The 12,118-nt window shown below is 46.8% G+C and overlaps 1 protein-coding gene across 2 annotated transcripts in view; it reads left to right on the top strand.

Annotated features, from left to right (window-relative positions):
* LOC129866600 (reelin-like) overlaps window positions 1–12,118 on the top strand; it is a 293,866-nt gene that overhangs the window by 193,314 nt on the left and 88,434 nt on the right. For both annotated transcript variants that reach the window (XM_055939357.1, XM_055939356.1), the window contains exons 9-15: window positions 7,305–7,410; window positions 8,089–8,329; window positions 8,642–8,793; window positions 10,641–10,792; window positions 11,006–11,121; window positions 11,348–11,556; window positions 11,770–11,898. In XM_055939357.1, the coding sequence (XP_055795332.1) occupies window positions 7,305–7,410; window positions 8,089–8,329; window positions 8,642–8,793; window positions 10,641–10,792; window positions 11,006–11,121; window positions 11,348–11,556; window positions 11,770–11,898 (1,105 nt within the window). The remainder of the gene's footprint in view (window positions 1–7,304; window positions 7,411–8,088; window positions 8,330–8,641; window positions 8,794–10,640; window positions 10,793–11,005; window positions 11,122–11,347; window positions 11,557–11,769; window positions 11,899–12,118) is intronic.

Below are 12,118 nucleotides of genomic sequence, written 5' to 3'. Positions count from 1 at the left end.
CTACCAGGTGGCGTGGCGAGAATCTGTCTCCGCACCACGTGCTCTCACCACTGGTGTCCCCCAGGGCTCTGTTCTAGGCCCTCTCCTATTCTCGCTATACACCAAGTCACTTGGCTCTGTCATATCCTCACATGGTCTCTCATATCATTGCTATGCAGACGACACACAATTAATCTTCTCCTTTCCCCCCTCTGATAACCAGGTGGTGAATCGCATCTCTGCATGTCTGGCAGACATTTCAGTGTGGATGACGGATCACCACCTCAAGCTGAACCTCGGCAAGACGGAGCTGCTCTTCCTCCCGGGGAAGGACTGCCCGTTCCATGATCTCGCCATCACGGTTGACAACTCCATTGTGTCCTCCTCCCAGAGTGCTAAGAACCTTGGCGTGATCCTGGACAACACCCTGTCGTTCTCAACTAACATCAAGGCGGTGACCCGTTCCTGTAGGTTCATGCTCTACAACATTCGCAGAGTACGACCCTCCCTCACGCAGGAAGCGGCGCAGGTCCTAATCCAGGCACTTGTCATCTCCCGTCTGGATTACTGCAACTCGCTGTTGGCTGGGCTCCCTGCCTGTGCCATTAAACCCCTACAACTCATCCAGAACGCCGCAGCCCGTCTGGTGTTCAACTTTCCCAAGTTCTCTCACGTCACCCCGCTCCTCCGCTCTCTCCACTGGCTTCCAGTTGAAGCTCGCATCCGCTACAAGACCATGGTGCTTGCCTACGGAGCTGTGAGGGGAACGGCACCTCCGTACCTTCAGGCTCTGATCAGGCCCTACACCCAAACAAGGGCACTGCGTTCATCCACCTCTGGCCTGCTCGCCTCTCTACCTCTGAGGAAGTACAGTTCCCGCTCAGCCCAGTCAAAACTGTTCGCTGCTCTGGCACCCCAATGGTGGAACAAACTCCCTCACGACGCCAGGTCAGCGGAGTCAATCACCACCTTCCGGAGACACCTGAAACCCCACCTCTTCAAGGAATACCTAGGATAGGATAAAGTAATCCTTCTAACCCCCCCCCCCCTTAAAAGAGTTAGATGCACTATTGTAAAGTGGTTGTTCCACTGGATATCATAAGGTGAATGCACCAATTTGTAAGTCGCTCTGGATAAGAGCGTCTGCTAAATGACTTAAATGTAAATGTAAATGTAATCAAACAAAACATACATGTATTGTGTAACATGAAGTTCTATGAGTGTCATCTGATGAAGATAATCAAAGGTTAGTGATTCATTTTATCTCTATTTGTGCTTTTTGTGACTGCTATCTTTCGCTGGAAAAATGGCTGTGCTTATTGTGGTTTGGTGTGACCTAACATAATCGTTTGTAGTGCTTTCGCTGAAAAGCATATTTGAAATCGGACAGTTTGGTGGGATTAACAACAAGATTACCTTTAAAATGGTATAAGACACATGTGTGTGTGAGGAATTTTTATTATGAGATTTCTGTTTTTTGAATTTGGCGCCCTGCACTTTCACTGGCTGTTGTCATATCATCCCGTTAATGGGATTGCAGCCATAAGAAGTTATTAAACAAAGCATTTGTGTTCATGTATGCTGATGATTCAAAAATATACACATCAGTAACCAAAGCTAATGAAGTAACTGAAACCCTTAACAAAGAGCTGTAGTCTGATATTTACTCATTATGATTTCCCTGTTAATAACAGTTGTGTTGTCTTATGGGTCAAAAATGACCCACCACATTTTTTCAACTTGAAATTTGATGACTTTTCTTTGCGTGACCGCAACATTAGAAAAAGTGAAACATTGCCTTTGTTCATATTTCCAAGAAAGCTGTACACCACCACACACACACACACACGCACACACACACACACACACACACACACACACACACACACACACACACACACACACACACACACACACACACACACACACACACACACACACACACACACACACACACACACACACACACACACACACACACACACAATGAGAAATTTAGATGATATGTGCTACTGATTGAACTCAGCCAGCAGCTCCTGAAGAGGAAGATCACCATGGTTGGCACAGTTAGAAAGAACAAGCCTGAGCTCCCCTCTGCACTCCTCGCAACAAGGGGGAGAGATTGATTCATGTTCTTCGCGTTTTTGTTTTGTATCTATTATCTTATTTTATTCGGATTTATTGTTGTTGTTTATGCACCTTGTGGGTGGGGGCAATGGTTCAAAAAATGGAAGATGACTAGTATTTTGTAGTTGAATTCCTCATTGTACAGTATATAAGAATATATCACTATGTTGCCAAAAAAGTTAAACTGTTATTGTTTCCCTTCAATAATATGCATTCAATACTACTTTCTGCACATTTCTGCTACTTTCTTAGGCTATACAAAAAAAATATGTTTACACCTATGCAGTACCTTCAGCAATAATAATAATAATTGTAAACCTCTACTTTAGTAAAGAAAACAATTATGACAGGTGTGTTGCAATAAAAACGAGTGGTGTCCACTGATTAAATGCAGTCTTTCCGCATTGTGAATAGGAAAAACCCATATATTCACAAATAATGAATGACAGGTTGTTTATTCAGGCAAAACAGATTTGGGGTTTAAAATTGAATTAAGCAGATTTTTTTTAGGGGTTTAGTGAGGTCGGGTCATTTTTAACCCTTAGGACAAGGGGAGTATACAGAATGTTAAGACTACACAAGGAGTAAAATAGGAGTGTTTTATGTTGTCCTTTGCTGAAGCTTGAATTGTGTGCCGTGTGTATTTGTCTCCTGAGTGAGTTTCCGGGACTTAGTGTTTGTTGTTTTCCCAGTGTTACTGTGATCCTTCTGTCAATGTTTCTCAGTAAAGTATAATGTATATCCTTAACCACTGATTCATCGTCTGGTCTCTTCCCTGCACCTGTGTCCAACCTCACCATATCACAGCAAGCTTCTGCCTCAACATGGACCCAGAAGAGGTCACCCAGATCCAGAATGCTATAACCCAACAAGTAGCACTGATTGGGTGGCAGCAAGAACAACTCTCCCAAATATCAGAGACCCTCCGGGCACTTACCGATTCCCTCCAACCACAGTCCAACCCCAGCCCAGGAGGAGCTAATAGCCAAGTCTCATCACCCAGTGTTACAGGCATCGCCGTAGTTCCTGCAGGGAACCTGGACCGGGAACCCAAGATCCCAGCTCCCGAGCAGTGTGACGGCCACCCGGCAGGATGCAATGCGTTCCTCACCCAATGCTCTCCGGTGTTCGAGCTACAGTCCTCCTCGTTCCACACCGATCGGGCAATGATTGCCTACATAATCGCTCTACTCTCTGGCAAGGCACGGACTTGGGCAACGGCGGTGTGGGAACAGCAGCCACCATCCTGCAGCTCCATATTAGCCTTCACTGCCCAGCTGCGACGAGTCTTCAACCACCCAGTTGGTGGACGAGAAGCGGCCAGCTGACTGTTCAACATCTGCCAAGGGGCCAGACCAATGGCTGACTTCGCCATTGAGTTCCGCATCCTCGCCGCTGAGAGTGGCTGGAATACGGAGGCACTAGTCACTGCTTTCCACCAGGGGTTGACTAACTCCATCAAGAATGAATTGGCTTCTCGGGAACTGGGAGAGGACCTCGAGTCCCTGATAACGCTGGCAATCAGGATCGACAACCTCCTCCGAGAACGCGTGAGACAGCGCTTTTTTGACACCACCCCAGTATCTCGGTTTCCTGATCACCCCAGTCCCCCCAAATCCAGCATTGAGGAGCCCACAGGAGCGTGACTGGTGCATGCTCGAACGCTGCGGCCTCTACTGCGGAGGTCTCGGCCATCTCCGTGCTACCTGCCCAGAGCTGACGAGAAACCAGGGCTCGCCAGGACAAGGGGCGACCCTGATGAGCTGTGCAGTTACATCCCGGCTATCCAATCACCATCTGTTACTACCCACAACCCTCCACTGGGACAACCGTGAGCTCCAGATTCAAGCTTTTGTGCACTCCGGGGCCACTGGTAATTTTATTGATCAAGACTTCATCAGAGAATTACAAATCCCCTACGTAAAATGTCCCATTCCTCTGCAGATTCAAGCCCTCGATAGACGCCCCTTTGGCTCCGGTCAGGTGGAATATCAGACCAAGCCCGTTCTAATGCAGGTTGGGGTGAACCACTCTGAGACTCTTTGTATTCTGTTGATCAGTGGTCCCGGGAACCCCCTTATCCTAGGGTACCCCTGGCTAGTGCTACGTAACCCACTAGTTTCCTGGTCCATGGGACACCTACTAGACTGGGGTAAGGACTGCCAGACTAAATGTCTAAGACCCCCACCAAGAGCCTCGCCGTGTCCTCCTGCATCCCTTGAAGACTAAGACTTTTTCGCTCTCCCTCCCGAATACTTCAATCTCCGGGAGGCCTTCAGTAAGAGGCAGGCCGCCACCCTTCCATCTCATCATCCTTATGACTGTGCCATAGAACTCCTACCCAGCGCCTCTGAATCTGAATCAGAGAGATGCAGGGGGCTGCCTTAATCGACATCTACGTCTTCGTTGTCTGAAGGATGGAGGCCTGCGTCCCTGCATCGATTACAGAGGGCTGAACCAGATTGCGATCAAGAATCGTTACCCCCCCTACCCCTGGGGTTGTTCCAAGGGGCCCAATTCTTCACCAAACTGGACCTCCGCAACGCTTGCAATCTGGTGAGATTTAGGGAGGGAGATGAGTGGAAGACTGCATTAAAACACCCCAAGTGGCTACTATGAGTATTTAGTCATGACCTTCGGATTATCGAACTCACCGACAGTCTTTCAAGCACATAGTTGAATCGGTTAATCTTTGTTTACCTCGACGACATCTTGATCTTCCCCTTCCGGAACACATACTTCACGTCTGCCAAGTCCTGGGATGCCTCCTGCAGATTCAACTATATGTCAAGATAGAGAAGTGTGTGTTCCACATATCCCAGGTTTCCTTCCTGTGTCACATTATCTCAACTGCAGGTATTAAATGGACCCCAAAAAGCAAGTCCTGCAGGCTCTAGTTTTATCTTATCTTCATTATTGTCCAGACGTGTGGTCGAGTGCAGCAAGGAAAGAGTCCCCTAGTAAAAACGTACATTATTATACAGAGCCATTATTGCATGTTGTATATTGCTCAAGTGAACAGCAAACCTGGTTTCAAAAAACATATAAAGCAACACTTCACGGCACACCTTCTCTCCCCTATTTGACCTAGATAGTTTGTGTGTATGTATTGACATGTAGGCTACGTGAGCCTTTTGAAAAATAAATAAGATGTAGTTCTGTCCTTGAGTTGTTGTCTATTAATGTTCTGTATTATGTCATGTTTCATGTTTTGTGTGGACTCCAGGTAGAGTAGCTGCAGCTTTTGCAATAAAATACAAAATACTTATTGTATTTATTTCATAAACAGGGTTACACAACACCCATTGCCCCTGTGTGAAAAAGTAATTGCCCCCTTACACTCAATAACTGGTTGTACCACCTTTAGCTGCAATGACTCCAACCAAACGCTTATTGTAGTTGTTGATCACTCTCTTACGTCGCTGTGGAGGAATTTTGGCCCACTCTTTCATGCAGACCTGCTGTAACTCAGCGACATTTGGGGATTTTCAAGCATGAATTGCTCGTTTCAAGTCCTGCCACAACATCTCAATTGGGAATAGGTCTGGACTAATTTGTTGCTTTTTAGCCATTATCATGTAGACTTGATTGTGTGTTTTGGATCATTGTCTTGCTGCATGACCCAGCTGCACTTCTGCTTCAGCTCACAGACATATGGCCTGACAGTCTCCTGTGGCAACACTCTATGTAATGAACGTTTATGAAAAACCCTTACACTACTCAGAGAGGTCTTACATATCTTTAGCCAACACACTGAGTGCTTTTGTTGTTTTTCCTCTCTACTTTCCCCTCTTTCTCTCTCTCTCTCTCTCTCTCTCTCTCTCTCTCTCTCTCTCTCTCTCTCTCTCTCTCTCTCTCTCTCTCTCTTTTATCATGGTAATGTCGGTTTAGTGAGACCTGGAATGCCACCCAACAGCCAGTGTCAGGCAGATGGAGTTTTTAGACACGTCATATTTTTCATGTCCATTACACGCATCTGTGATGGTCCCACAGGAGAACAGGCTGCAGCGGTCCCCCTCTCTCTTTCGCTTTCTCTCTCTCGTCCTTTCTCATTTGCTTACACTCTCTCAATCTCTCTCTCTCTCTCTTTCTCTCTCTACCGGTCTGCCAGTCAGTCTGCATGGCCCTGTTTGTACTCATAAATATGAAAGGAACACACAGTGCCATGTAGGTCCGAGCTTAGGCCCTATGGAGGTTGGGGGAGGGGGAAAATATTGGGATGCGGGGGGTAAACCCACTTTCTCCATTAGTGACCTCTGACCTGTGACATCTTAGCCCCTCTATCCTCCCTCCCCAATGCCCTGGGAGGGGTGCACTCTAGCACCTCTATCCCTTCATCCCTCCCTTCTTCATGTTCCCCTTAGTAAAGTAGGGCCGAAGCTCCTTTATAGCATGCATCAGCAGTACCACTCCCTCCTCTCCCCTTCTCTCCGCTTCTCTTCTTTCCTCTCTCCATCAGCCTGTCTGCCTCCCTGGGCACCAACTGCTAAGCAGATCATTTCTATTTAACACCATTTAAAGTATCATTTCTACATGGCTCGGGAGGGAAGGAAAGAGGAAGGGAGGGGAGGAAGGAGTGAGGAGATAGAGGAAGGGTGGGGAAAGTGAGAGGGAGGGAGGGAAGGAAAGAAGGAAGGAGGGGAGCGAGGGAGGGCTTTATTGAGGATGCTCACAGACCTCTCAGGGCACCAGTGGATCATTGCCATTCTGATTCTGAGGAATTTGAATTGATGCAGAAACAGCTAACTTTTACATTTTGTATGTGCGCTACCCCTCTCTGGGGCTTAGGCTGCTTCACAAATGGCACCCTGTTTTCTATGTAATGCACTACTTTTGACCAGGACCTATGTAGCACTCAGGTCAAAAGTAGTGCATTATAGGGTAAGGTGTCATTTGGAACACAGCCTTAGCATGGCGTTAATACACAGAGCTGTCCACTCATGAAGTATCACTATGTAACTCTTTTCCATGTGTGTGTGTGTGTGTGTGTGTGTGTGTGTGTGTGCATGTGTGTGTGTGTGTGTGTGTGTGTGTGTGTGCATGTGTGTGCGTGTGTGTGTGTGTGTGTGTGTGTGTGTGTGTGTGTGTGTGTGTGTGTGTGTGTGTGTGTGTGTGTGTGTGTGTGTGTGTGTGTGTGTGTGTGTGTGTGTGTGTGTGTGTGTGTGTGTGTGTGCGTGTGTGTGTGTTTCTCTCTTTAGGTTCAGGCACATGTAGGTTCAGTTACTCCGACCCGAGCATCATCGTGGCGTTCAGTCTGAACAAGAACAACGGCTCCAATGACTGGATCACCCTGGAGAAGATCAGGTCTCTCTCTCTCTCTCTCTTTCTCTCTCTCTCTCTCTCTTTCTCTCTCTCTCTCTCTCTCTCTCTCTCTCTCTCTCTCTCTCTCTCTCTCTCTCTTTCATCATCTCTTTCTCCCTCAATCCTTTCCTATTCACACAGACATCCCCTCCCTCCCTCGCTTTCTCCCTTCCTTTCTCTCTCTCTCTCTCCTTCTCTTCCTGCTTCCTTCTCTCCTCACACAGACATCCATCTGTCATAAACACCATGTCCTCTTCTTCTCTTTTTTCGCTCTTTCACACCTCCCCCTCTCAATTTGTCATTCCTTTCCTCTTCCTGTAATATTTTCTTCTCTAGTTGTTTAGAAACACTCTCTCCCCCTCTTTCACTCTCTCCCTCTCTCTCTTTCACCCTCTGTCTCTCTATCTCTTGCTTCCTCTCCCTCTCCCTCTTTTATTTTTGATGATAATGTTTCGTAATTTTTTTCCCAGCAGCATGTTAATTGCATGTTCTGCTTTAGTGTAAACACGGGAACCCCCACGCACACACACACAAACACAGACACACTCACAAATACTCTCCCTCTCTCTCCCCCACACATGCACACCTTCCCTCCCACCACTCTACACACACACACACAATACACACACACAACAAACACACTGATTCTGAGCTTATATATATCATGTATCCTCTCCACAGAGCTCCAACTAACAGCAGTACAGTAGTCCACCTCCTGCCCCTGCCAGTGCACTCCAGGGGAGATGGGGTGCGTGTACGCTGGTCCCAGGAGGCCCCCCAGGGACCCGAAGGCTACGAGTCGTGCTGGGGCCTGGACAACGTACTCCTGGTCAACGCTGCTTACAGACCCCCCCTACTGGAGGATAATCTGGACCCCCCAGACACAGCCAACTGGCTCTTCTTCCCTGGGGCTACCGTCAAGGTACCATGTTCTTCTTCATCTTTTTCTCGCCTCTTCTTCTTCAACTGTTTAATGGCAGTTTGCAAACCATCTTTTTAAACGAGGTAAGTTAATCAAGGTAATCGAGTTGCCCTCACCAAAATACTGTTGCTTACTTACTAGGACCAGGAGTTTTTACCGGTCAGGTCACGTGGTCACAGAAAAACTCCTGGCTCTACAGTGTACACTTCACCTTGTACAAGACCTACAGTAAAGTAATACGGTATTGCCATACTGTATTGGCATCTGTATTGATGATATTTGACAGTGTCATTTCACTTCCTTCTTTCCCAGCGTGCCTGTCAGTCAGAGGGCAACACCCTGTATTTCCATGGCAACATCGAGGATGGGGTGGGCCACACCTTCGCCTCCACCAGAGACATTGACCTCCACCGAGAGGAGGGTCGGAGCTACTGGGAGGAGGACTTTGAGAGTCTGCCCACCAAGTGAGACATAATGATGTCATCATCATCTCCATCTCTCTGTGTACATAGCTGTGTGCGAATACCAATACTAACATACTGTATACTTAATGAGTATATACTGCATACTACATTAAATACTATTAGTTCATTTTAGTATACTGGAAACGAACAGTATCGTTTTAGTTGAGCGTACTAGAGCTTGGCCTGTCTACCGGAAGTTGATGCTGTTGCTATGCAACCTCTTGCTAGCTTGTTAGTTCAACATATTCCTAGTTTTAAAAAAAAATATGATTTTGGGTGGTCGTAAATTGAATATGGAGTGCCAGATTAGGCGCTGGGCGTTCGTAAATCCAGAGCTTGATTGTCCGATCATAAATTCAGAGCGTTTCGCTCTCTGAGCGTTCAGAGCGCACGCTGGACACTCTGGCCGAGGAGTAGGGTTGATCCGGGCGTTCAACGGCAGTCAAGCAACCAAGCTAACTTTGCCTAGCTACTTCCAGAAACAAATGAGAGAACCGCTCACTCTGACCATTTTACCCTCCCTAGCAGAGTTGCTTAGGCTGTTTTCATGTTATCCAGAGCGTTGGTGACTGTGACTGTTTTGCTGGCAGCAATTTAAATATGCTTTTTTTGCAGAAGTTTACTGACTCCGGCCATATTCAACGGGTGTTATGCGTTCATAAGTTCATCAGTTATTCTGCGCAAGAGTGCTCTGAAATCAGAGTAGATAGCCATTGAATCGATCGACTATACCACTTAGCTGAGAATGTAGTGATGTAAATAATCAAGCCAATAAATGATGGGTCGTTAGTTAGATAGCAAATAGTTAATATACTGCCTGGCAAGTTCGATGTATTGGTAGCCAACAAACGTTAGGTAAATGTTTTAAATGTTTTTTGTTTAACCTTTACTTAACAAGGCAGTTCAGTTAAGAACAAATTCTTATTTTCAATGACGGCTTAACGTCATTGTAACTAGCTAACATACTTACTGTTCTAATGCTATGCGGTTCGTAAGGATAGCGTAGCGAACAAATTGTCAGCTAACATAACATGTAATGTAACTTCTTTGAAAAGGTATTACCTCATGACATTTTTCAACATTTTCTCAACATTTGTCATAATTAGTTAAAGCAATGAATTTGTATCCATTCTCGTCGGATTTCGGCTTTCTTCAAATCTGAAAAGTTATGAAGCCACGCCCATTTTCTGAGGAATTGCATTACGGCACTAAAAGCACAGAAAATGTGTGGCATACTAAATATATCCATACTATGACCAATAAGCATACTACATACTCAATTCACAAAACAAATAGTACGGTTAGGGCGGTTAGTATGAGAATTCGAACACAGCTCATCTCTCCCTCTCCCTTTCTCTTTCATCATCATCATCATCATCATCATCATGGAAGTGCTTTTGGAAGTGATTTTATTCTGGCCTTAACCTAGGTCTTGGAGACTGAGTGTCTGTCACTCACAAGGCTCATCTCATTCCCATCATTGTGTCTCAAATGTCATGTATTTCAGTTCAGAGGACCTGTCTATGTCAGTTGAAACCTGTCTTTTGTCGTACGTGTGTCATATCTCATGCGTCATGCGTGGCTCAAGCAGATCCTGCTGAGGATTGGAACAGGTGTCACCTCCCTGTCCATACTCCATCTGTCACACACACAGGGAAATGTCATCAGTACTGAGAAGGAGAGACAGAAACTGCTGAGATAGGATTGCTATTCCAATGTAACCCTTCTCTCTCTCTGTGTGTAGCTGGGATATCGAGGGGGCTGTGAATGGGACCCAGTGTAGAGAGATAGAGTCAGGCATGGCGGCCCTGGTGTTTAACCCCTTCTCTCTCTCTCTCTGTTTGTAGCTGGGACATCGAGGGGGCTGTGTATGGGACCCATTGTGGGGAGATAGAGTCAGGCATGGCCCTGGTGTTTGAGAGGGACGGAGAGAGGAAGATGTGTACTCCCTACCTGGATACCACCTCCTTCGGAAACCTTCGGTTCTACTTCACCATGGGTAAGAACCACCTACCACTGACACAGACTCTTTCTCAATGATGTAAATACCTTCTTTGCACTGACCTGTTGAGCTTCCACCATATTGTTTTCACCTGTCAAGTCTTATCCAATCAGTGCAGATGAAGGGGGGCTACGCTATCCGTCTTTTTATGCTTGCAGCCAAATGTTTTCCTGACAAAGAAGGCGTGCATGTCTGTGTGTTTCCCTGCAGGTGGTGGGGAGTGTGACCCAGGAGAGTCCCATGAGAATGATGTCATCTTGTTTGGGAGGTCAGAGGGGAGACGAGACCTTGTGCTGTTGGATACCCTGCCGTACTCCTCTTATAGGGTGAGACTACACACATAACATAGACCTGCTCCATCTACTACACTAGGCTGCTCTATGAACTGAGCAAATTCAAACGGTATTTTTCATGTTCAGCTAGCTAAATGTAAAATATGTTGCTCCATCCAGCTCGAATCATTTTTAATTCCTCAACTGTGCTTCATCTCCTCTCCCCTCCCTCTCTCCTTCAACTCACCCCTTCTTTCCTTACCCTCCCCCTCTCCACCAGACTCCGTCAGTAGTGTCAGTAGCCCTGCCCACAGACCTCCAGACCCCCATCACCCAGTTCTGCCTGGAGCAGCGGGCACATGGCGGTGCCAACCGTCACGTCTGGGCAGTAGACTTCATGCAGCTGCTGCCTGTCCTTCCTGGCACACATACCCATGTAGCACAGTTCTCCATCAACCTGGGCTGTGGGTCCTACCAGCCTTCCAACAGGTACGATATGATACGACCGGGACTCAAACCCGGGTCCAACCCAGTACCTTAGCCGTTCCGTCAAGAGCTCGAACCTCGCTACAATATGATATGATACAATATTGAGGTGTCCATTTCCATGGGTGCAAAGTTTCTAACTTTTTTGTCTTGTTTTTTAAATGTATATTTGCATCATTTGGAGGTGTAGATAAGATTTTTCTATCGCTTTGTTAGTGTCAATCTGGAGTTTTCCACCAATCACGGTCGTTCCTGGTCGCTGCTCCACACGGAGTGTCTTCCAGATTTGTGTGCTGGCCCCCACCTACCACACAGCACCATCTACTCCTCAGACAACTACAGCGGGTAGGCACCACACACACACACACACGCGCGCACACACACACACACACACACACACACACACACACACACACACACACACACACACACACACACACACACACACACACACACACACACACACACACACACACACACACACACACACACACACACACACACACACACACACACACACACACACACACACACAGATTAGTGTGTGTTCATAGAGATACCTTCA

The sequence above is a fragment of the Salvelinus fontinalis genome, chromosome 12 (genome assembly GCF_029448725.1).
Source record: "Salvelinus fontinalis isolate EN_2023a chromosome 12, ASM2944872v1, whole genome shotgun sequence".
NCBI lineage: Eukaryota > Metazoa > Chordata > Actinopteri > Salmoniformes > Salmonidae > Salvelinus > Salvelinus fontinalis.
This window is presented reverse-complemented; position numbering and strand designations above follow the sequence as displayed.